We start from the raw sequence: 26,668 nt of genomic DNA, 5'->3' as shown, positions 1-26,668 counted from the left end.
CCTAAACTCTGCTCTGTCCTGTGCCAATCGCACTGTCTCTGACACTCCCATCCCAAAGGATGAGTCTTCTCTGGGTTAGCTAGGGAAGAAGGATAGGGGTCATGTAGAGCAGAGGTGACACAGAAAACAAGTCTGGAAAAGCTAGGGCAGTAGCTGAGTGCTGGTAGCCTCGTGGTAGGAAGCTGCACTGCAATCATGAAGAAACATGGTTTGAATCCACCAGATGCTCCCTGGGAGAAGGATAGGCCATTTCTTCCCATGCGATTACTGCCTCTGAAAATTGCTGGAGGGTCAGCTATGGGTCAGTTCTGACTTGATGGCACCCAATGACAACATGCTAGACTTTAACGTTTGGAGTGGTGGGACTGGGTCACGTGAACCAAGAAAGAAAGGGTATCGTAGGCAGAGAGAACACAGAAGCACAGGACCAAAGCTGGAGGGAACTCGAAAGTGGACTGTTATCAGTGAGTCATGATAGGCATAACAGCTGCCAGAAAAATTGGTGCCAAATGATTGGCTCTCTGCTAATTGTAAACCTAATATCGGCAGGTTTCTCCAGAATGTAAGCTGGAGGACCATAGTTTCCAGTCAAGACCTATAGCAAGATGCCAGTTTTCAGATGAGCCAATCTGTGGCCTCATTTTAGAGTAAGGAAAGGCCCAGAGACCGGAAGCAACTTGTCTAAGACCACACAGCTCCTGAGTGACCAAATTGGAACCAGAGTGCAAATTTCCTAACTTCTCAGCTGGAACGCTATATACTACCTCCCACTAGGTTGTCCCCTTCATCCACTTTCTTTGAGGATGAGGGTAGTCCCATTGTCTTTCCCCTTCAGCCCTTGTTTCTGCAGGACCTCAGCTCTTAGGAGTGGAAGCATCAACGTTGGTTAGTTCCAAATGAGTCTGAGTGAGAGGCAAGTTGGAGAGGCAGCCAGACTCTCACTGGATGGAGCTGATTGCAATTGATTCAGATACACTGGGCAGCTTATCAAAGGCCACTCAGAACATAGGAGCCAACAGATCTGGCTTGGAACTAGCACTTTGAGGAGGCTGGGCCAAAGCAAAGGGATGGTTCCAAGCATACTTTGCTTAGATCACGCTCCTCTGCGTTCTTGTGGTTTGTGATATATCTTCCTCACAAGAACTTACTGAAGACTCCCTTCTTTCCAGGGAGAACAGAGCACAGGGAGCCCTCCCCTACCTCTCTGCAGCACGTTCTGCCTTCTCTAAGGCAGTTTTAACTATGATTAATGCAGATGCCTTAAGAATACTAAGACATTAATAAATGTCTTAAGCATGATATTAAATTTCTCCAAGGCCCACTCTCATTATAGGCTGGGAGTGGGGGGATTCTCCCATCTATTCATTAGGCTACTTTGTTCTTCTTTTATAGATGCACTTTTTGGATCTTCTGTGACTCTAACTTGACCAGATCTTGGCAGTCAGGGGATTACGTTGCTGTTGTCAGGTGCCATCCAGGGGAGCTTGTCAAAGGCCTGAATCTGAGCTTTTGCACAATGTAGACACTTAGTGACAAAGTCCTTTTCTCATGTCAGTAAACACTAATCAAGCACCAGGACTATACCAGGGGTGCCTCTGGGTGGTACACTTGGCTGCTAACCAACATGGTGGAGGTTCAATTCCACCTTTCTTTCTGAAGAAAGGCCTGCAGACACACTAGCAAATTATCAGTCTTTGGGAGACCCTGTAGAGAGCAGTTTTGCTCTGACATACGTGGGATTACCACGAGTCAGGGTCCGCTCAGTGGCCACTTACTTGGTTTACCAGGACCTTGGGGAGCATCGAGGTGAGAGAGGCCCTGCTCCTGGGGTCTTTCTGGCTTGCTATCACTGTAGTGGTCTACAGTCATGGAGCTCTGTTGCTTAGTGGTAAGGAGCTGTGTTGCCATACCAGAGACACACAGTTTGAATCCACCAGCTGCCCAATGAGAACAAGACCAGCAATCTCTTCCCATATAATCAAATTTGCTGCCTTTAAAAAGCTGCCGCAGGGTCAGCTATGAGTCAGTTTGACTCAATGATGCATGTTGACACTGGGAAATCTGAAGATTCATCATGTTGCTTATCATTTGGTTTGTGAGGAGATAGCAGCTATTTTGGGGTTTTGTCCTCTTGCCTGCCGGTCCATCCACAGGGCCCAGTTGGTTTTTTGAAACATTTTTTAAAATTTTTATTGTTTTTTTTTTGTGTGTGTATTGTCAAATTGGATCTGACTAGTACAGGAGGAGATCGCCCCTCCTTCTCCAGCACAGCATCTGGTGGATCTGAACCGCGCACCTCTGGGATTACAGTGCAGCTTCTTGTCACGAGGCCACCAGAGCTCCCCCACAGGGCCCAGTTTTATGGCCTTAGGTTAGTTACTTGCTTTTTTGGACCTGGATTATTTGCTTTCAAGCAAGTAGGCTGATGCTTTTTAAATAGTTCATGAAGCTAAGAGGCTCATGGAGCCTCATGGGTCAATAAACTTAGCTCATTGATATCGAGTCATAGATGACCCTTCAAAGGGTTTTCAAGGCTGTACATTGCATGGGAAGAGAATGCCCAACTTTCTCCAGGTGAGCAGCTGGTAGATTTGAGCCAGTTGTCTTTGAGTTGGCAGTACATCTCAACTACTTATTTACTGGCTAGGAATAGGGACCACTAGTGGCTCAGTGGCAAGGTTATTGTTATTAGGTTTTGTCAAGTACAACTCAAAGTGAACCTATGAACCACAGATCTGGACCTTGCCCTATCCTCTTCTGAAATCCCAAAGGCACATAATTTGAATCTACCAGCTGCTCCTCAAGAAAGATAGTCAATCTTCCGCAATTTATTGCCTCTTATTTTCTGAAGGGTCATCTGTGTGTCAGTTCCAACTTGACATGACATAACATAACAACAACAATCTAAATTGCAATTATTCCTAATATTTCACTTGGAAAATGCTCCATTGCTTTTAAAAAAAGTTTAAAACTCACTATACTTGGACCAGGAGGCAGTGGTCAGTACAGAGCATGGAAACACTGCATGGTTAAAAATCAGGAAAGGTGTACATCAGGGATGCATCCTATCTCCATACCTTTTCAACCTCTATGCGGAACAGATCATCTGGGAGGCTGAGTGAGATCTTTGAGGATTGAAGGAAGATTCATCGACAATTTACGTTATCCATATGAAAAAAATCTTGCTTGCTGAAACTGAGGAGGACCTGAGGCATTTAATGCAGAAGGTCAAGGACTGCAGCCTTCAATATGGATTGAAGTTTAACGTAAAGAAAACAAAGATTCTCACCACTGACTGGGCCAATTAGCAGCATTGTTGATAGATGGAGAAGAGATTGAAATTGTTAAAAGCTTCAGTTTGCTTGGCTCTATAATCAACACTCTTGGTAACAGCAGCCAAGAAAGCAAAGATGAATTGCATGGGGCAAGTCTGCTATCAGGAATCTCTCCAGAGTATTGAAGAGCAATGATGTCAGTCTAGAGACTAAGGTGCACCTGATCCAGGCCACAGTCTTCGCAATTACTTGCTATGCATCAGAAAGCTGGGCAATAATAACTAAGGATGATAGAAGAAGAATTGATTCCTTTGAGCTGTGATGCTGAAAAAGAGTATTGAATATACCATGGACTGCTAGGAGAACAAATAGGTTCATCTTGGAGACGGTAAAAGCAGGCTGCTAAGAGGCAAGAATTTTGAAGCTTTATCTGACATACTTAGGGAATGTTGCAAGGAGAGACCAGTCCTTGGAGAGGGACATCATGCTTGGAAGGGTAGAAGGACAGTGCAAGAGAGGAAGACCCTGGATGAGATGGTTTGACTCAGTGACTGGGATAACAGAGGTAGATGTGTCAGAAACAATGAGTTTGGCTCAAGATAGAACAGGTTTCAGAGCTGTTATACATAGTGTCTCTATGAGTCACAAGTGACTAGATGGCATATAATGACAACTCTTGACTAAAGTTTCTCAGCATTTGCGTTACTGACATTTTGGATTGGCTGATTCTTTATTGCTGCTGCTGTGGATTTGTGTACTGTATTATAGGATTCTTAGCAGCCTCTCTGGCTTCTGTCCCACAACAACTGCCAAGTCTTAACAACTAAAATGCCTCCAGACATTGCCAAATGTTCTAGAGTACAGAATCACCACTTGTTAAGAACAATTAATGTCAAGAAAGAGAAAGATTTCATTATGAAGTCACAAGCCTGTCATACCTTTACATGCAAAGCACTGTTTTGATGCTTTGCAAATGAATGCAGCCCCTGAGCTGAACCAGCTCTTCATTGCTTTAGAAAGATAAGACAAGTGAAACAATTTTGTAAAAGAAATGTCACAAAGTATGTGATTAAGTTGCCCATAAAAAGCTGCACATTTATAAAAATGATACTCATATTGCAATCCGTTGTAATTGAATGTTCACTGACCTTTGCTACTTGAATCCTGTGGTCCATGTTCCCTGGCTGCTTCATGATGGCAGTGGCCAGACATGCAGCGAAGGTCAACTGTCTTCAAAACGATGCCAGCAGGTAACAGCTTTGGGGTAGGCATGTGGCCAAAACTAATTCTGGAAAAGCTATAATTTTTGAAAGGTAAATCAAGCTAATGGTGAATGTGACAATAGAGGACTCATTATTTGAATTCTATCAATCTTGAGAGCTCTGGTGGCTTAGCGGTAAGGAGTTGTGCTGCCAACCCAAAGGTACACAGTTCTAATCCACAGTTGCTGCATGGGAGAAAGGTGGGTAATCAGCTTCCTTGCGGTCACTGCCTATGAAAACCCACTGGAGGGTACACACCACCACCACCAACATCAATAATTCACATCATAAGCTCCTAGTATGTAGTATGTGCCCAGCCCTGTGCTCTAGCTGATGTGGATTCCACATTAGAGGACACAGTGCTTTCCCATCAAGTACCTCACAGTCTAGTGGAGCAGAGGACAACACTGTATGGTAACTCTGCTCAAGAATCAGGGTGAGTACAGAGAAGGCATGGTCAGCCCCTTCCTGGGGTATCCTTACAGAGTCTTGAAGAAGAAGTACAAGTTAAACAGGGACTGAGTGGTGCAGCGGGGTGAGCATTGGGCTGCTAACCAAAAGTTCAGTGGTTGGAGCACACCAACTGCTGTGCTAGAGAAAAATATACAGCCTTAGAAAGTGTATGGGGCAGTTGGACTCTGTCTCACGGGGTCACTGTAAGTCTGTGGGATCCAAAGACTCAGAGGTGAAAGAGCAAGTTGCATCAAAGAAACAGCAAGTAGCTCCAACTGACAAGACCATAGTGTGGTAGGAAGTGGGGAGAAGAGGGAGTGGAGGGAGAGATGGGTGCTGAGCCAGAGGACAGCCAGGGCAGGTTCTGTCTTCGCTGCCATTATTCATTACAGGACTTTTCACCACAGCCCAAAGGTGGCAACTACCCAACTGCACATCAAAAGATGTGAAATGAAATGTGGTGAATACACTCAGTGAAGTAAGTATTAATTACTCAGTTGTAAAAGAAATGACATTCTGATATATCCCACAGCATAAATTAACCTTAAAAACACTATACTGAACAAAATAAGCAAACTGAAAAAGAACAATACTGTATGATATATATGATTTATATGAAACAAACAAATATAAGCCAAAGATTCTTAGTGGTTAATAGGGGTTGGAAGGTGGGGAGAGAAGAGGTGTTGCTTAGAGGGCTGTGAGGAATAGAAGTGGAATAATTTAGAAAGGAGAATGAGATAGGTCACACAGTGTGACAAATGCCACAGAATTGTACATGCAGAGAGTGCTGAGTCTGTCCCATGGAGGGAAGACTATTCTCACGTCTCACACACACTGTACTCATGTTTACAGACCATTGACAAGTGCTCAGTGATCTGGGTGATCAGTGACGTCGAAAGAGCTTCTGGGGGACGAGCCCATGAAGACCTCCTCAATGAGAGCATCAGAGCCTGCCAACGGGGCTGCCACAAGGACATTGCCCTGGTGGTCACCAAGACCGACAAACTCCACTTGCCAGAATATTTAAGGTATGGCGCTGTGGGCCCCAGCCTCAGCTTTCCTCCAGGGATGTCAACTTAAGGAATGACAGAACTTGACTTCATGATGCGGTTGGATAGTGTGGACTTCTGGGAAGTGGCTGAGATGAAACAGTAGGTCTGGGGGAGTTCTTGGGACATTAGGATCTCTGTGTGGACTGTTTTAGGAACTTGAACCATGAGGCAGCTGTTGTCTCCTATATGGTTCCAAGGATGCCACTCGCGTGGACAGTGATGCTAATGATACCTCCTGAGCATGCAGAGCAGTGTGATGGTCCTGCCTGCGCCCCACAGACCTGGAAACCATAGGCCGTCTCACAACTAGAGCTAACATCCTGCAGTCCTGTCTGACGTGGTACAGCTTTGAAGGATTAGATTCTGTTTCAAATTTATTTACTCTTGAGATTTCTACCTCATAGAAACAAGGCTTTCAAATTTGTGGAGCTTAGGCCAAAAAGAAAACCATTCTAACAAAAGGCTAGTCTAACAAATAACAAAGAAAGATAAATATTTCTGAGCTGAGTGTTAAGATGATAATATGGAAGAGAAGGGACAATGGTGTCACTCAGTTAGTGGACCTCAGTGTAGGAACTCTGGTGCCACCCGTGCCCCAGAGACCTCCTCCTATACCAGACTCATCCATGTAATGCTTAAGATTAGTTTCAATCATAGAATAATATGTGATAGATGCAATTGTAGATTGCTTTCCTATGGTATTAGATTATATGAATGCTAACAACAAAATTGTTTTGTTTTGAGTTACAACATTGTTAATAACTGAGCGGAAGCCCTTTTTAACTATTTCTTCTTTTCCATTAGCTGCTACTTCACTCTCGAAAAAGTTACTGCCATAGATTCACAAATATTAATTATAACAGTATTGTAGCAAAAGCACCTGAAAACTTGACAAAAATCAGTGACTTTCAAAATACCAGCTCAAAACATTACTCTAGTTGAGTAGTAATAATGGCTTTGACCAAGAGCATTGTTGTTGTTTTGTACTGTCGAGCTAGAACTGACTCACAGCTGACCCTCCAGCGGGTTTTTGGAGACAGTAAATCACTCAGAAGGAGATTGTCTATCCTTCTCCCACAAAGAGGCTGGTGGATTCAAGCTGCATGTCTTTGCGATTGCAGAACAGTTTCTTACCACGAGGCCACCAGAGGTCTGACTGAGAGCATTAGAAGGATCAAAAAAGTAAATTACAGTTTAACTTTACAGGCACTGATATATGCACGCTAGGCATAAGACGAATATTTTGTTATTGTAACTACAGTAGTATTTTTCTAAAAATAAGTTTCTACTTCTTGCACAGAAACTTTATAGGCAGTAATTTGATTGGGTGCTGTGTCCACCAAACCTTCAGTACCTCATGAGTCCACTGAGAAATTAGTTTCTGTGTAGATCTCTGTTCCCCCTCTGACAAAGGTGACTGCATAACTTATCTTCCTAATTGGGACATATTTGAAAATGAAACCAAAACTCCAAACTTGCTACTGGGGAGTAGATTCTGTCTTAAGGTGGCCCTATGTCTACAGAGTAAAACTATTTCATACGGTTTTCCTGTAATCTTTATGGAAGCAAATTGCCAGTCCTTTGTTCTGTGGCAGCACTGAGGGTGTTTGAACTGTCAACCTTTATGCTATTGTTGTTGTGAGGTGCCATCGAGTTGATCACAACTCGTTGTGACTTTGTGAACAACAGATCTGAGCCCTGCCCTATCCTGCATCCTCACACTTCCTGACACAGTAAAGCTCGTGGCAGCAGTCACTCTGATGATCCATTTGGCTGAGGATCTTCCTCTCCTTCGCCAGGATGTCCCTCTCCAAGGAATAGCCTCTCCCAACCACATACTCAAAGTGTATGAGATGAAACGTTATCATCTGTCTCCAAAGAGCACTCTGACTATTATTTTCTGCAAGACATATTTGTTCTTTTGGCATCCGTGGCGTGTTCAGTGTTCTTTTCCAACACCATAGCTCAAAGGCATCAAATCTTCTTCTGTCATCCTATACTTAAGTGTAAACGTTCTGGGACACCTGTTGTCATTAGTGTCTTCGAGTCGACTACAGCAGATAACAACAGATTTGAGCTCTGCCCTGGCCTTCACCGTTCTCAGGATCTCTGATATGCTCAAGCCCATTGCTACAGTCACTGTGTCAGTTCATCCCATTGAGAGCCTTTCTCTCTTTCTGTGACCTTCCTTTTTCCTAGCATGACCGATCTTTCCTGACAACATTCCCTTTCACGTGAGATGAAGTTTCATTGTCCCTACCTCTAAGGAGTACCCTGGCCATGCTTCCTCCAAAACGGGCTTGTCCTTCTGGGAGTTCATGGGACGCTCAATAGTCATCTCCACCTAGGCACCCTTTTGAAAGTAAAATGCTATTCTCTCATTGGCTTTGAATTAGAACTAACTCTTAGCCGGTGCTCCAGCAGGGTTTTGAAGGCTAGACATCACACTGGAGGAGATTGCCCGTCCTTCTTCCTCAAAGACGCTGGTAGATTCCAGTGGCCAGAGAGTCACCATGAGGTGTTAGCAGTTCAGTTCCCTACAGACTAAGCCAAAGTGAGGGAGTATCCGAAATACTCACAGAACAACAACAAGCCTAAGTGAGACTGTCTGAATATGTGGGTGTGTGGTCACAGGATGTAGCATCTCTGACGCTCTTCTACTCTAACAGCTTATTTGCCTGTCACCTTTATAATTTCCTTCTACATTATCTGAAACTCAAGTTTGACTGCTGGCCCCAGGAATACACCAACCAGAAGAAGCCTCCTCTTTGAAGTAGGTTAAGGCTCCTACACCCCCCCAATCATCCAAATTCTTGCTACTTTTGGCTTACCCACTCCCCGCCACCACCACAGAATAAGACCGTAAACTAGTCCTTTCCAGCGCAAATACTAAAACGGAAGAGAGTTGGATCTAGTTTATTGAGCTGTTGAGCATCATAGTAGGCTGCAGATTCCGAGAGTCATACTGAGTTTTTTAGCTCACACTACAAAAGAGTATGGGTGATGATGAGGGAAGACGAAGAATACAAAAGAGGATGGAAAATGATGTGGAAGACAAAACTCATATACAAAGATCTGTGGGGGGCGCAAAAAGGTTGCAATGTGATTAGAACAAGAGGTGTTGTTACTGGGAAATTTCATATTAGATAAAACAGTGAGAGAAATAAGGACAGTTTTGACCAATGGACTTTAGAAGGAATTATAAGATAGAGCATTTGGGAGTGACAGCTAAGGTCACAAGACTACCAGGATATCATAATACAAATTAAGTAACTGCTTATTTTTTTCTGTTTTCCTTTCAGGGAAAGGAAAGTGGGAAATGTAAGTACGGACTAATTGTTTTAAAAGAATGTATCTCATTATTACTACTATATAAATCCAATATTTGCTGTGTGATTATGGGGGCAAATGAAGATCAACTGAAAAGAAGGAGGCTCATCCCTTTGTTTCTAGTGGTAAACTGGGCTCTTTGTCACACTTGTTTTCTTTCACAACCTAGCAAGCTATTCAAAGCCAGCGGGAGGCTGTTTTAGAAAGAAATGAGACACTAAAACTACAAAGAAGTCGAATCCTCAAGGAAAAACTGAAGGTGCGTTAACTGCTTTTCCTAAGTGTGTCTTTAGCACTGTGGCTCTGAGAAACAGCTGTGTGTTTAGTCTTGAGGAGTGGTAAGGGCACCTAACCCATCACTACTGCTGAATTCCTGTTGCAAACTTAGGCAAATCACCTGACTTCCTTGAGCCTCCCTTGTCTCCTCTGCACAATGAAAGGAGAGGGATACTGAATAGACATACGGTTTGCTGATAAATCAGGGATCCCCACACAGGTTCAGCTTGGCTTGATACAGGACAGTGTATGGGGCTGTGGCAGCACACAGGAAGGATGCCCCAGTCATACCTGGGGTGGCTGAGAGGGCCAGGGAAAACTCCTCAGTCTCCTGACCCGAATTTTAAGGAACCAGCAGTTTTTAAGTAAAGTGAAGAAGTGGAAGAAAGGGGCAGAGGGAAGGACATCATTGAATAACCTGCTGGGTTTGGTGAACTATATGCAAGTAATTTTTCTTTTTTTAACTGGTTTTCATACATTTATATATATTGTTGTTTTTGCTGTTTACTGACCCATATCTGACCCTCCAGTGGGTTTTCAGAGGCAGTTAATTCCACAGGAGGAGATTGCCCGTCCTTCTTCCGTTATGCAAATTTTGTTGCTAATTGCAGTATCTCTGTTATCTGTTTGTCTTTTTCCTGCAGGTTGGTCCTCTCTTCCCCTGATCTTTTACACTGTTTCTAGTCTGTACATTCTGTTTCTGCTTTCCCATCACACCCTCAATCTCACTATTTCCACAGTAGCAGTCTTACATAGTATTTGTCCTTTTGTGACTGAGTTTTTTCATTCAGCATAATGTTCTATAGACTCGCCCTTCTTGGGTAGGTTTTGGGGTTTTTCACTAATTTTTCGTTGTTTTTTTAATAGTACATAATATTCCATTGTGTGAAAGTACCACAAACTCTCCATCTATCTATTTGCTGATGGACATTTGGGCTGTCTTCGTCTTCTTACTATTGTGAATGAAGAGGGGAGCTCCAGTGGTTTAATGCTGTGCAAGTAGCTTTGAGTGGCTAAAAAAGAATTTCTTAAGGAGCTTCTTGGAAGATAAGGCCTAAGTTGCATTTTTAAAGCTAGAATAATTATTCTGTAAAGTTGGGGAGGCACATATGGTTTTCACTTTACTACTAATGCAAGGGGATTCAGGTGGCTTAGAGGTAAGAAGTCATGCTGCCAACCCACAGGCATGTGGTTCAAATCCACCACCTGCTTTGCCAGAGAAAGATGGGCAGTCTCTTCCTATGCAATTTACTGCCTCTGAAAAGTCACTGAAAGTCAGCAATGAGTCGGTTCTGACTGGATGGTACCTAACAATAACAATAACACTAATGCAAAGGTTGGCAGTTTAAATACACATAGAGGTTCAGTCGAAGAAAGGTCTGTCGATCCGTTGCCATAAAGTTACAACTAAGAAAAACCTATACATCAGTCTTGTTCTGTAGTGCGTGTAGTAACCAAGGGTAGGAATTAGCTCCATGACAGCTGGTTCTTTTTTTTTTTTCTTAAACAATCATTCTGTGGAACTTGTGGTGTTGACTTAAATTATTTCTGTTACCCTATAATTAGAATAGGTACACAGTCAGCTTGTAACACAAGTCTTATATAACTATGAAAATTAAATCCATTTACAAATAACATATAAATAAAAGAAAATACTTGCTATATGAGATTTAATATGTAGTAGATGTTACAGTCTAGCTGAAACTAGATCTTCAGTACTAAGTTAAGTAATAAAAACATTTGGCTTTATAGTCCGTTCTACGCTCAGTTACTTTCTGAATTCTCATTCCATAAGGATTGATGCAGGAAATGTCTGTTTTACAACATGAAAGGGAAAATTTCAACATTTTTGTTTCTAATTGGGTATAATCAGGCCGCATACCAGTCTTCTATGAAGTAATTCCTCAATGCCAGTTTTAATGAGGTGATAATTCAGCAAAGCTGTTCTTTTTCCTATGAATTGTTCTTGTTGGCATTAAAGAAATATGTGTTTTATGAGTGTCTAATGTATTATTTCTGGAACCTGAAACATAAAATACTTCAATGCGCAATTCACCGCTCTGTTTATTGCTAATGAATAAGACAAATTGGCTTGTGCAGATAGGATCTGGGCAACAGCACCTCAGTTTGCAGAGTGATTGGTTCTGGCTGCTCTGGACTGAGGTTGGTCTCCACACCCACACCTCTCAAGACTACATGATGTCTTAATTTTCCAAACACTTGGTTTTAATTTTTAATTATTATAAACATTTACTTGTATGTATGTTGATGTTGTTATGTCCCATCAAGTTGTGTGCGACTCATAGTGACCCTACGTACAATTGTCCTAAACCCTGCTCTATCCCTTGCCAATCTCACTGTCTCTGACATACCTACCCCCATTGCCCCAGTGATGAAATCAATCCATCTCATCAAAGGTCTTCCTCTCCTGCGCTGGCCCTCCACCCTCCCAAGCATGATGTCTCTCTCCAAGGACTGGTCTCTCCCTTCAACGTATCCAAAGTATGTCAGATGAAGATTCAGAATCCTTGCCTCCAAGGAGCAGCCTGGCTTTACCCTCTCCAGGACAAACTTGTTTGTTCTCCTACAGTCCATGGTGTATTCAACACTCTTTTCCAGCACCGAAGCTCAAAAGTATCAACTCTCCTTCTATCATCCCTAGTCATTGTCCAGCTCTCTGATGCATAACAAGTGATTGCAAAGACATGGCCTGTATCAGGTGCACCTTAGTCTCCAGAATGGCATCATTGCTCTTGAATACTTCAGAGATGTCTCTGACAGCTGACTTTCCCAATGTAATTTGTCTTTTGGCTGCTGGTACCAAGAGTGTTGATTGCAGAGCCAAACAAACTGAAGCTGTCAACAATCTCAATCTCTTCTCCATCCATCATGGTGCTGCCAATCAGCCCAGTAGTGAGAATCTTTGTTTCCTTGATGTTGAGCTCTAATCCATATTGAAGATTGCAGTCCTTGACCTTCTGCAGCAAGCGCTTCAGATCTTCCTCAGTTTCAACAAGCAGGGTTGTGTCATCTGCATAATGCAGATTGTTGATGAGTCTTCCTCCAATCCTGATGCCACATTTCTCCTCATAGAGCTCAGCCTCATGGATAATCTATTCCACATATAGATTGAAAAGGTGTGGAAATAGGACACATCTCTGGTGTACACCCTTCCCAATTTTAAACCATGCAGTAGTGTTTCCTTGCTCTGTTCTGACGACTACCTCCTGGTCCAAGTATAGATTTTGCATAAGCACAATCGAATGTTCTGGGATTCCCATTCTTCTCAGAGTCAGCACGTAGCATAGTATGGAATGTTGCATCATTTGGAACAATTACCATTCTCAATAGGTGTGATCTTTTGGAAGTAAATCACCAGGCTTTTCTTCTAAGAGCCTTTTGATGGATTCCAACCATTTTTGCCAGCTAGGGAAGCAGGTAGCTCCAATGGCCTAGTGCGTAAAGAGTTAAGCTGCTAATCCAAAGGCAAGTGGTTCTAATCCACAAGGTGCTCCTGGGGAGAAAGATGGGCATTCTTCTCCAGTGACATTTACTGCCTCTGAAAACCCACTGGAGGTTCCAACTTGGTGGCAATAAACAACCAGTGAACATTGGGGAGCCCTAAGGAAAAATGTTCTTTAATCCTAGAGGATGTGGGGCAGAATTTTAGTAAAGAAGTACAAGACAAAGCAAACTTATTGCTATTGAATCAATTCCAACTTCTGGTGACCCTGTGTATTTCAGAGTGCAGCTATTTCTTAAAGTTTTCTTGTCTTTGATCTTATATGGAAGCAGATCACTACCATTTAGGCTAGTAGTCAAGTGTGAATTCCTTGCACCACCCACAGTTATCCATCTCATCTGGGATATACAAAAGATTTGGAAGCCATGAGGAGGGATGATGTTCTGAGACAATGAATGGAAGGAGCCAGGTGCAAGTTACTCTTGGAACTTTGCAGTGTTTCTCAATAGGGAGAGTACTGATATTTTGGGTGGGCTTCACACGGCAAGTCAAGACATAGCTCCCTGCCTTTCAAATATTAATAGTATCCCTCAGTCATTGTGACAATCAAGAATGCTCCCACTCCAAATGTCTCCTGGTTGAGAATTCTGATATATTAGTTAAGAGTACATTTGACTACACAGAGACAACCAACCAACCAACCAACCAACCAACCAAAAACGTTGACTGAAATGGAAATTGAGAGAAAAAAAATTCTCGTTGGGGAGAAAAATCATATACATACCCCTTAGACACCGTTTGGAGATGTCAGTTTGGCAAATGTTCTGTGCATTTTTTAGGAAGGTTGCTTTTTCAAAGAAGTATGACAAATGGACAGTAGACAAAGAAGTCAATAATGCAGGGATGTATTTGGCTTGTGTCAGAAGCATAAAGGAATGAATTTAGCTGACATAATAATACAGGTGTGACCAGTTCAGAGAAGTGGACGTGCCTCAGTGATATTGCTGCAGTCTTTTCCTTTTTCTGCTTTCCCATTCTCCTTGGGCATGTTCCTTGGAAAAAGACATTATGCTGGGAAAGGTCAAAAGTCAGTGAAACAGAGGAAGACACTCAATGGGATAGATTGACATAGTGACTGCAACAGTGAAACTGAGCATGGTGGAGATAGGATGGCACAGGATAGGACAAGTTTCAATCTATTGTTCACAAGGTCTTTCTGAGTCATGGTCCACCCAATGGCAACCACCACCAATCGCCACCTCTAGTGGTATAGTTTATAGGGAGTCAACTCCGATAAGTTGACTTTTTTTCTTTGTGCTTACTATCTTGGCATCACCACAGAGCTGTAATAGCCCATTCCCTGTGTTCACTTTCCAGGCAGGAAGAAGTGTATAGGGAGGAAGATGAGTGGGAGCATCGATTCCTTTTAAATGTTCTCAGTTCAGGAAACAAAGCTTTCCCAGTTCATTGGCCAGCACTACGTCCTAGCTGTAGACAGGTTAGGTCATTCAGTCAAGAACCCCTGCCATCATGTTACTGGTAGTGAGTTGCAGTATAATGCAATCTTAACTTGTTTTCTTCTAAATATTTGAGTTTAAAACTTCTGTGTCTGAAGAAATATAGTTGAGGATCATTAATAAAGAAAATCTTTCTATTGTTAAGAAAAAGTACCCCTGTTATCAACCTTTGGGAGAAAAACTAAGACCAAGGGCTAATAGAGAACAGGGGTGGGACATGGGGGTGGCATTGAGACAATGATGTTGAGGAAGCTGAGGGAGAAGAGAGCTTTAGGAGATATGAGAGGTCAACAGTTTGGCAGTTGCAAAGATGTATTGTGAGAAAAATACTTTAACAAAAAATGTTTCTTGCGATCACTTAGAAGGCCACAATAAAAATAGTAAGTTTAGTGAATGCATAAACATCGTGAAGATCATGACAGTGTAATGGCCACGTCTGTAGCTGGCCTGCAAGGAGAATCTGCTGAGGAGACAATGCCAGCTCCTCTTTCAGAATCATGGGTTTCATGGGAAGTGAGGATGAGAAAAGTCGCAGATCTGCCTTACTTTATACTTCTCTTCTAACATTAGAAATAGCCAAGTTCTTGGATGGTACAAATAACTAATATCCTTGACTGCTAACTGAAAGATTGGAGGTTCAAGTCCATCCAGAGATTCTTCAGAAGAAAAATTTTCAACCTCTTCTGAAAGGTCACTGAAAACTCTGAACACATTCTACTCCAACAGGCCTGGGGTCAGAATTGACTGCCTAGCAAGTCACTTTGAATGCTAGATAGAAGCAGTTGAAAATAATGTCTTATTAGGAGTCACCATTTCTCTAAACATTTTGAGGCACACTCAAAATTATTTGTTTTGTTTTATCCTAGGGTTTGTTTTAGTGAGGAAATTATTTTAGCAGGGGGGGAAAATCAAACTAACTTTAGTTTTCTACAAAAAGGAAAAATGTTGACCTAGCACGATACATTACTGGCAGAAAATCTAAGGAAAACTTCCCATGCTCCACTGTTGAACTTTGGAGTTATTTTCTACTTTACAGGAAAAAATTTCTATTTGCTTTTAAATTCTCAATTTTCAGTGATATTGAGAAAAATCTCAAGACAGCATTTCCTAGTCAGGTGGACAGAGCAGCACTTTGAGCCTGATGTGGGCGACTGTGTGGGGCAGGTTTCTCTTGGGGAGGATGCGGCTCTGTCGTCCATTGCTGGCTTTGGGGAAGGCCTGGGTGCCCTGGGCAGGCTTGCTGCATCCACTGAAGCCAAGTTTAGAAACAGTAGTTCCCACTGGGAAGGAGCCCTGGTGGTGCAGTTGCTTGCATGATGGGCTGCTAGCTTGAAGGCTGTTTGGATTCACCAGCTGTACCATGTAAGAAAGATGAGGTAGTCTCCTCCTGCAACATTGGACAGCCAGTGGAGAATCACCATGAGTCACAGGCAGTAGGTTTTGCTGGGTCTCATTGGGACTGGTCCCTGTACTGGCTGGGAGATGATAAGCACCTTTACCTGAGCACTTATAGTCACTCAGGTCTTCACTGTCACAATATGGGGAAAAAATTGGTCATTTTCTGTTTAATTCCACTTATTTAATATAAAAACAACTCATTACTGTGGGGAAAAATGGGGATTGGTATGATTGAAATGATTTCTGTTTAACTACTCAAACAACTTGTTGTTAAGTGCTGCTCCTCTCTGACTGTGACCCCTGCAGTCTGTGTGTGAATTCTCATTGAGGGTCTTCCTCTTTCTCTCATTAATTCTCTGCTTTTCCAAGCACGCTGTCTTCCTCCAAGGACAGACCTCTCTTGATAACGTGCCCAAAGTATATGAGAGCAAGTTTCACCATCCCTACTTAATAAAGAGCACTTTGACTCTATTCCTTTAAGACCCATCTGTTTGTTCTTTTGGAAATTCATGTTATAGCCAATATTCTTCGCCAACTCCACACTTCAAAGGCATCAGTTCTTCTTCCATTGTCCAACATTTTAGCCCACTAATTGAAAAGTCAGAGGTTCAAATCCACCAGTTGTTCCCCTGGAGGAAGATGAGAGGATTCCTCCCACTAAAGATTTGCAGCCTTAGAAATCCGAGAAAAGGTCCATATGAGTTGGAACCAACCCAAGAGAGTCACTGCGAGTCAGTGGAAAATAACCTAGAGCCTTTAAGTGCAAACTACAAATCTTCTTGTATTTACAAACCGATTTGGTGCTAAAACTTTCACCATTTTTTAAAATGAATATTCAGCTAGCATAGATACAGCTCGGCATATTCCTTTCTTAATGTTTCGTTGTTGTGAAACTGTTTAAATTTTGTCACACATTAGTTTTATTTTGCAGTAGAAGATAGTTTTAAACTTTCCTTAACTCCCACCCCCTTTTTTTTATCATGACTTTTATTTCATGTCCTGGTTGATTTTGTAAGATGGTTAAATGTGTACTATACTTCACAAATAATTTTGCATTTATTGTTTGCCTCTTGCTTTTATACTTGAATGATAATTTCTGAAAGTGAAACATTTTTATTCCTATTTCTTTTTTCTGATCACTTTATAGATATTTTCCTATGCCTTCTGATGCTAAATGTTACTGTGAGGAAATCAAAGGAAAGCTCAATTTTCTTATACTTACAACTTAATAGTATTCTTCTTGTATACTTACTTAAACATTTACCCTTAAAATTCAATATAATCTAGTAAGTATATCAGGATTAGTTTAAGTATTTCAGAATTTTAATAAAAGGCATTGGATTTTTGGGTCATGTTTTTTCTTATCCATTCTGCTGCTCTTTTTCTCTTGACTGGTGTACGTAGTCCATTCACATTCAGTTTAGTAGATATGGTTTTGTTACTGTCATTTTGCTGTCCTTTTTATTCCTATGTTTATTTCTTTGTTTCAGTTACTTTTCTGTGCTGAGTTAATTGTGTTTATGACTTTTTGTTGGTTTAGCATTTACTAAGTCTTTGTAGTTTTCCTCTTCATTTTAATGAGAAGGCATATTAATTTTTTTACAGAAGTAGTGATGTCGTGTTTAGAAGCCGTATTAATTGTTTGGAGGTTGCCCTATAAGTTATTATTTCACTCCCAAATCTAAAACAATTCACTTTGTATTGAAGTTTCCTTTTTCTTCATTCAGAAATTCTGCAGTTATGTTGCTTATCCCCTCATTTTGCATTGTCATTTATAGACTGGTACCTTTGGTTCCCTATTTTTAGTGTCATATGTTTATTATACTCCATTTATTTCTGTGTCTGAGTCGATTTCTGAATGTTGTCATGTATGCTCACTTCACAATGTTGTCTATTGCTGTTAGCACTTATTCTGAAGACCTCCTTTTAGTATTTTTTATAAAGTTCTTCTCTTGTTAAGTAGTTGTCATTGAGTCAACAACGACTCATAGTGATTTTATGAACAATGAATCAGAACCTTGCCCTATCCTGTGCCATTCCCATCATCGCTGTTATACTTGAGCCCACTGATACAGTTACTGTGCAAATCCATTTTGTTGAGAGTCCTTCTCTTTTTTGCTGACCTCCACCTTTCCTAGCAGGATGTTTTTTCCAAGTATTGGCCATCCTAACATCGTGCCCTGAGTACGTGAGATGAATTTTCACCATCCTTGCCTCCAAGGAACAACTTGGTTGCACTTTTTGCAAGACATATAAAGTTTGTTCTTTTGGCTGTCCATGGGATATTCAGGACTCTTCTCCAACATTATAAATCAAAAGCATCAATTCTTCTGTCATCCTTCGTTACTGTCCAACTTCCAAATGCATAGCATCTCTTGCTTATGAAACAGTGTGATATACTCGTCTTTATTTTATTGTGGTTTTTATAAATCTCAGAGACAAGGATCTCAGTCGGGGATGGTAACCCTACCAATCCAGGGGCTGCTGCAGGCCAAATGGGGTCCAACGTGCAACTCCCAGGAGTCTTCGAGTGTAGAGGTGTGTGTGTGTCATTCCACAACTAGTTACAATGGTATGAACTTGGCTTTAGCTTTTGAGGAAACACTGTCATCTACCTGGTTGGTATTGATATTGAGGTTATTGAGGTTATTTGGAGAATATTTGGGAATAATTGGAGATATGAGGAACAATACGACCCTGGGAAGATACAGGGAATACTGGGAGTTTGCACTTTTCTTGTTACTGTGGACACCACTACAGTCCAGAATCTCCACACCAACCAGACAGACATTCAAAATGGCCATGTCAGACTGTCAGCAACTCTGCTCTGTCTCATTCTGTGTTTTCATTAATTTCCTTCCTTTAGTCAATGTTGAAAGTACTTGTTAACCTTGTTCTTTTAAACTCAGAGTTTCAGAATTATCCTTCATCTGTGTTACCTTTGTTGTGTGGGGTCTTAGTTGAAGAGAGTCTTGTTCATTATCTGAGTCTAGGCTGCCGGCTGCCCAGTCCACCGTCTCAGCTAGAAGTCTATCTGTAAGAGAAGGAAAAGTAAAGTCAAACTTAGGTGATTCTTCAACTGCAGCTCAGCCTCACTCCAGTGTGTGGGTGGCTTCGAGAAGCCTGATCTGGTTTCTCTGTCCAGGTTTAACTCTGTCAGCTCACTTCTTCCCAGAGAGATGGCATCTCACCCTAGGAGGGGCCCCCAGGGTCTCTACTTACTCAGTTGTTCACATTTTCAGCAGAAGGAGGCCGATGACTCTTCACTGACTTCTGTTGCCTCCAAACATGTGTGTGTGTGTGTTCTTGGGCACATGCATGTAAACAGATTTATGTAGACTGTGTGGTTTCTCTTTTTTCTTTTATATGCAAAGAAAAAACAATTATGGGACACTATGCATGTGTCATTCTAGTGTGGCTTTGCTGTTAAAATGATTTTCTAATCATAAAAAAAAATACAGATTCTCACAGGATTCTTAACTTCATGACATTTGAAACCATCATTTGCTTAAATGTATTCATTATTAAAATGCATATGGTTACTGACTCACCACCCAGCCAAGAAACATGTACTTTTAAAAAATATTGTGGTAAGTATATACGCAAAAACATTTGCCAATTCACTTTTTTCCCATACATGTACAGTTAGTGACATTATCACATTCATCATGTTGGAAACTTGCCTTTGCTGGAGGACGTGTTGTGCTGGTAAATGTTTAGCAACCAGCTCTCTGTTCAAAATAAAATAAATGCTCTGACATGTAGCATTTGATGGTTCCCTTGGTGTAAATATTACCACTGTTCTTTCTCTTAGCTACCATGTGTTGCTATAACAGAAATACCACAAGTAGGTGGCTTTAACAAACAGAAGTTTATTTTCTCACAGTTTAGAAAGCAAGAATTCTGAATGTAGGATGCTGGCCCTAGGTGGTGGCTTTCTCTCTTGGCCCTAGTAGAAGGTCCTTTCCCTTTGCGTTTCTCTTTCTGGGAGATCTTCTTGTGGCCTGGCATCTCTCTTCCATCTCTGCCTCTAGTTTGTTTAATCTTTCTTAGATCTCAAAAGAAATTCACACAAAATATACCCTCTTCTAATCTTGCCTCATTAGCATAATAAATGTAACTCGTTCACAATGCGTTATAGTCACAAGCATTGGGGTCAGGATCTATTTTTTTTTTATTGGGAAAGAGCATATTGGGGGTACAAGGAGGTGAGGGTTGGGGGCAGAAGGGCGAGGAGGGATGCAGTTGCAGAGCTGAAGAAATTGGTTGGTGGGGGGAGCAGGTGAAGGAAATGAAAAGGATCCAGTGGGGACCAGATGCTACAGGGGAATGATAAGCATTTTCCAATGGTAATTAAATCAACTGTCTTATAGATTTGGGAACTGGATGCCGACTCTCTGGCTTCTTCATGCTGAACAGGGGCGTTGATGTGAAGGGGAAAGGGAGGACACTTTATCACCTTACTGGTGGTCTTGGGTTAAGGCTGCTTGCCTTCTTGTTCTGTTAGAAGATATTTTCCTTTCATTTGCTCCCCTCTGGACTGCAAAGTGTTTTCCCAGGTGGGTCCAGTGTGGATGGCTGGTTGAACCCAGAGGCTTCATCCTTCTTTGCTTCTTTTGCTGGCAGTTGTATTTCCTTTTTGTCACTGGCACTGGGTTCGGGGTCAGGTCTGAAGTAAAACTCAGTGGTAAGGTTACCTATAGGAAAGGGAGCAAACCTAGAGAGAACAAACTTGTGAGTTACAAATAGAGGGGTTTGGGGGGAGTTGCTTTCAGGTTTTGGGGTCAGGAGTTATAAACATTTTTGAGGGATAGAATCTAATCGATAACATTCATCTTTGCCAATTTTAAGTGAGGAGGGTGAGATTTCATCTCACATGCTTTGAGCATGTTGTCAAGAGGGGCCAGTCCCTGGAGAAGGACATCCTGAAAGGTAGAGTTGTTGTTGCTGTTTTCTTTTGTGTATTATCAGGTCAGGACTGATTCACAGCTGACCCTCCAGGGGGGTTTCAGGGGCATTAAATTGTGTAGGTGAAGATTGCCCATCTTTCTCCTGTAGAGCAGCTGGGGGATTTGAACCTTGTGCCTTAGGTTTGGCAGTGTAGTTCCTTACCAGTAGGCCACCAGTGTTCCCTGATAGAGGAGAAGTCAGTGAAAAAGAGGAAGACTCTCAACAAGATGGACTGACACAGGGGCTGCGGCAGTGCGCTGAGGCACAGCAGTGATTGTGAAAATGTGCAGAACAAGGCAGTGTTGCAATTGCACTCAGTTCATAGCACCTCTGTGAGCCAGAGCTGACTCGATAACCCTTACCAAGGTAATTGTTGTTGTTGTGTGCCTTCAAGTTGGAAAACTGGACAATAGCAGACCCTCCAGCAGGTTTTCAGAGGCAGTTAATTGCACAGGAAGAGATTGCTCATCTTTCTCCCGTGGAGCTGCTGGTGGATTTGAACTGTGTGCTTTTAGGACTGCAGTGCTGCTTCTTCACACTGTTGTTGTTGTTGTTAAGTGCCATAGAGTCATAGATGACTCATAGTGACCCTATGAATGAAAGACCTGAACACTTGGATAACTTTCATCATTTCTCCAAGGTAGGCTACCCCAAATGTAGCATTGGGAGGAGATGTGCACAGTCACGACTTGGCAGATGCTATATGCTGACTCCAGTGCACCAAAGCTTTTGCAAGAGAAGTGCTTCTTTTCCTAAAAAGGGTCACTTTTTTATCACCACCCCCCAACATCTTACTTACCTTTTAAGCTAATGTTTTATACATGTCCTTTTAATTGATATTTTTAATGTCAAAGAACATTAATTGCTGCATACTGGTTTTTCACAACTTTGAACTTTGTTAGGAATGTACAGATGGAAGTGCCCGGCCTTATAGAATATTTTCTTTTCTCTATGGGGCTCTTACAGAGCTGAAGCAAAGTAGCTGAATTTGCTGATGGATTATCATGAGACATTCTCGTTTTTCCTCTTCAATCGTTAAGTTATTCTATTCCCTATGTGCCTCTCTCATTTCAGAGAAAACTGCCAGCTGACTCCAAGATTCTAGAAGCCTCAGATCTGGTATACACCGTCAGTGCCCAAGAGTACTGGCAGCGGACTCTGCTCACTGAAGAGGAAACTGGTAATCACAGTCACTAACGTTTGAAGGCTTAGCTTGACACTCCAAATATCCCTCTCTGGAGGTTCTTTTGACTCACTTTCAGCTTTCCAGTTTATATACTATTAGTGAATATTTTTTTCTGTTTCTCTTTAATGTGTGGTGCCTGAGAACACAGTATTTCCTCTTCTCTAAATCTTTTCAGGGATTGAGTAAAGTCATCTTTAAAATTGGGCTTGAAATGACATAAAGTATTTATGAGTATCCGTTGTATACAGAAAAGCAGAAGACATGGCCCTTCATAGCATCTAAAATCTAGAGGAGGAACTGCACCCATGCCTGACTTATCAACATGGTTGGGGTCCAAAGATAGTTATTAGAGGAAAATGGAGAATAACAACTGACCTGACTGCCATGGAGTCCATTTTGACTCGCAGTGACCCTCCATTGGGCTGCTGAAACTGTAAATATTTTCTTGGTTTCTTAGGGCCTCATCTGGGAGTTCTGGTGGCCTAGAGGTAAGAAGCTGCAGAGCAATACCAAAGGCATACAGTTTGAATCCACCAGTTGCTCTGCAGGAGAAAGTTGCACAATCTCCTCCTGTGCCATTTAGTCTAAAAACCCGCTGGAGGGTCAGTTATGGGTTGGTTCCGACTTAACAGCACATAACAATATCACACTTTCATTAATTGCACAATGTTGTTGTTGTTATGTGCCGTCGAGTCGCTTGTGACTCATAGCGACCCTATGTACAACAGCCCTAAACTCTGCTCTATCCTGTGCCAATCGCACTGTCTCTGACACTCCCATCCCGATTACCCCAGTCACTGAATCAATCCACCTCATAGAGGGCCTTCCTCTCCTGCCCTGTCCCTTCACCCTCCCAAGCATGATGTCCTTCTCCAAGGACCGGTCTCTCCTCACAACATGTCCAAAGTATGTTAGACGGAGCTTCAGAATCCTTGCCTCCAAGGAGCCACCCGGTTTAACATTATAAAAAGATTTGTGTCATCATGAGACTTACCAAAATGTGAACAGAGACACGAAGAGACACGTGCTATTGGAAAATCCGTGACAATACACTTATTTGACTCAGGGTTAGAGCAAATCTTCAATTCTTAAAAAGAACAAAACAAAAAACCCAACAATCCAAAATACAATATCTGCCAGGTATGATAAAGCTAAGGGCAGTAAAATGAGGTGTGTCTGTGGTTTGTTTCTCTAGCTCTCATCACTGGTAAGTTGGAATAGACTCAGAGCTGATCCTGCATTGGGTTTCCAAGGCTGTAATGGCATGAGAAGAGACTGCCCATCTTTCCCCACAGAGCTGCTGGTGGATTCAAGCTGTTAGGCAGGCACGGCCGTTGGGTTAGCAGTGCTTCTCCCTACTACATAAAGTTAATATTGCTGATCTCACACTCGTGTTGTTGAACCTAGACTTAGAGAAAATGTCCTTCAGAGAAATCGATGTAGTGGCTATCCAGCCTATGTAAGACCTCAACAATAGTTAACCCAGGTCTCTTGATAGGAATTCTATCTACTGTACAACTTCTGGTCATTTAAAACTGTACTGTCTATAAATTCCAGAAATTCCCAAGTTAAGAGAGTATATCAGGAAACGAGTCTTAGACATGAAGAGGAGGATGGTGACCAAGTACGTGACTGAAGCCTTTGGCCTATTGCTCCTCACAGACAGTTTCAACTCCACGGACGACATGCCGGTACGCAAGACACCTGATTACATATTCTCCCTCCCAGACCAAACAAACCATTCCCTTTACTGTGTTTATAGATTAATTTGTGTTTTGTTGTTTGTTTGTTTTTCTGTTCACATCCATGGAGGATACTAAGCTTAGAAACTCTGGAGAAGACAACAAAGTTGATAGTTGTTGCTCTTGTTATGTGCCGTTGAGTCACTTGCTACTCAGAGTGTACAACAGCCCTGAAACCTACTCTATTCTGAGCCAACCTTATTGTCTCTGACACACCTACCTCCATTACCCCAGTCACTGAATCAATCCATCTCATTGAGGGTCTTCCTCTCTTGCGCTGTCCCTTCACCCTCCCAAGCACGACGTCCCTCTCCAAGGATTGGTCCCTCCTTGCAACATGTCCAAAGTATGTGAGACAAAGCTTCAGAATCCTTGCCTCCAAGGTGTAGCCTGATCTCACTCTCTCTAGGAAAAACCTTTTTGTTCTCTTAGCAGTCAATGGTATATTCAACACTTTTCTCCAACACCACAGCTCAAAGGTATCAATTCCCCTTCTATCATTCCTAGTCACTGTCCAGCTTTCTGATGAATAGCAAGTAATTGAGACAAAGTTGATTAGAAGGCTAAAAAGAATGCATTTGAATGAAATGAAAAGGAGTGATATTTTATGCAGGACAGATGTGCCGAGAGGGGAATGGAAGGAGAGTCTGGCAGTTTCCCATCTCCCCTGACACTTGAACAAGGTGAAATAGGTGTAAATGATGGCAGGAGCCATTCTGTTTGCTTCTAGTGGAGTGTAGGCCATTCTTGGTTATCCTAGAAAATTTGAATTCATTGCCATCAAGTTGGAACCAATCCATAGCTGACCCTCCAGTGGGTTTTTAGGGGATGTAAATCACAGGGAGAGATTGCCCATCTTTCCTGGAGGAGCTACTGGGGGATTTGAACCTCCCATGGAGTGTTACTAGCACAGCTCCCTGTGCACCGGGCCATCCTAGAGGGACACATGTATGTGTGCAATCTGAAAAGGTTTTCATTTACCTGTGGAGTTCCTCTGTTCTCTGGTGCAGTGGGAAACTTAAACACAGAGCCACTGGAGTAAAATAACCAGAGAGGAAGGAAATGAAAAGGAGGTTTCAGTGAAGAATTGAGATAATCATCATCACCATCTAGAATACAGGCCTTCTGAATGAGAAGTTGAAAATTTACCTTTCTTGTAGTAATGGAGAAATGTGTCTCTTTGAAGGACTGACTTCATTAATGTATTCACCCTACAATAGGAAGGCCAAGCAGCTAAAGATGCTGGCAGAGGCCTTGGAGAATGTTGGAGAGAAACTGGTTGCTGTTATCAATCACCAACCACGTCAATTTTCCTCCTGCTTTGCTTTCCCCCATTAGTTTCATACAACCAAGTTGGCTGACTTCCTGTTGTGCTGGAACAAGGAAAGGGCAGGGCCAGCAAACCCACAGAGTTCTCAGAGATTTCAGGGGCTGACCCTGAGAATGTGGGAATGTGATCGAGGGCTGACCCTGCCCAGCGGGAAAGGGAGGCAGATGCAGGAGCCCTGGCTTCAGCGTGAAAAGCAAGCATGCCAGGTAGAGATGGACAGTGTCCACATTTGTAAAGCTTCCCATAAAAGAGACTTGGAACACAAACTTCGTTCTTCTTCATCATGTTCCTCTGGCCTTGCTTTGGCTTGCTTCTGTGAGGGGAAAAAAAAAAAAAAGTTAAAATCCTGGAATCAGATAATGTTCTCATTAGGCTTAGAGATCTGAAATTCTGGGACAGGGTTTGACCTTCAAACTTCCCGAAAAAGTTCCTGCAGGATGAAATTTGCCTTTCTGCCCAGCAAAAGATTGCTTTTGGAAGTGCCAACGGAAAACCAATCAGATGTGGTGCCGCGTGTGGTTGGTTTATTTACAAACACAAGGACAAAGCATTTTGCAGTGAAACATGGAAGGGTCTGCCCCCCTCATGCTGTTCTCTGCTGAGGTGCTGATTCTGAGACTAGGCTCAGCCCCATCCTTGGAGCCAACCCCAGGCGGGAGAAAATACAAGAGGTTGATCTGCATTTCTGTGATAGCTATCTAAAGGGAGTTGCCAACAACTTCCCTCAAAATTCCTTGGCCCCAGATTTTGGTCTTAGTCTTGGCTCATTGGTGGAAAGTTGAAAGGCAAGAATCTTGCCAGTTACTTCAAGTTCTAAAAGATCAGATCAGAAACGTATATGATTGATAGTTTTTAAAAATTGTGACTCAAAACTTGATTTTGAGTTTGGGTTACAATCTTTAAATCTTTTGAGTAGTTGATTTTAAATGGACAGAAATATCATGAGCTTTTAAGAATCAGGTATGTTGTTGTTGTGTACTGTCGAGTCTGAACCGACCTATAGCTGACTCTCCAGCAGATTTTCAGTGGCAATAAATCGCATGGGAGGAGATTGCCCATCTTTCTCCTGTGGAGCAGCTCGTGGATTTGAACTGTTTACCTGTACTCTTGCATTGGTAGTGCTATTCCTTACCACTAAGAATCGATCGGAAGCTATTCTTCCTTGGTCTTGAATAAATTGCAGCACTTGTTCACCTTGATAGCAACTTCTTTTTTTTTTTTTTAAATTTTGAAACCGTTTTAGAATTATTAACAATACCAAACAATAAAATATAGAGTCTTCATGTGTTCTTTATCTGTTGTTCTGTGCAGCGGAGTCAGAACTGACTCCTAGCTCACCTTTGAGCGCATGTTCAGAGGCAGTTAGTCATATGGAGACTGCATATTTTTCTCCCTTGGAAGATTCAAACTACGTCCCTTAGTGTTGACAAC

The 26,668-nt window shown here is 42.1% G+C and overlaps 1 protein-coding gene across 1 annotated transcript in view; it reads left to right on the top strand.

Annotated features, from left to right (window-relative positions):
* Positions 1–26,668, top strand: part of NUGGC (nuclear GTPase, germinal center associated) — a 135,343-nt gene that overhangs the window by 74,078 nt on the left and 34,597 nt on the right. Inside the window, exons 10-14 of the mRNA XM_006884928.1 lie at positions 5,846–6,021; positions 9,348–9,366; positions 9,545–9,634; positions 22,054–22,159; positions 23,723–23,856. Coding sequence (XP_006884990.1) covers positions 5,846–6,021; positions 9,348–9,366; positions 9,545–9,634; positions 22,054–22,159; positions 23,723–23,856 — 525 coding nt within the window. The remainder of the gene's footprint in view (positions 1–5,845; positions 6,022–9,347; positions 9,367–9,544; positions 9,635–22,053; positions 22,160–23,722; positions 23,857–26,668) is intronic.

The sequence above is a fragment of the Elephantulus edwardii genome, unplaced genomic scaffold (genome assembly GCF_000299155.1).
Source record: "Elephantulus edwardii isolate Elephantulus edwardi_28Jun2011 unplaced genomic scaffold, EleEdw1.0 scaffold00038, whole genome shotgun sequence".
Lineage (NCBI taxonomy): Eukaryota > Metazoa > Chordata > Mammalia > Macroscelidea > Macroscelididae > Elephantulus > Elephantulus edwardii.
This window is presented reverse-complemented; position numbering and strand designations above follow the sequence as displayed.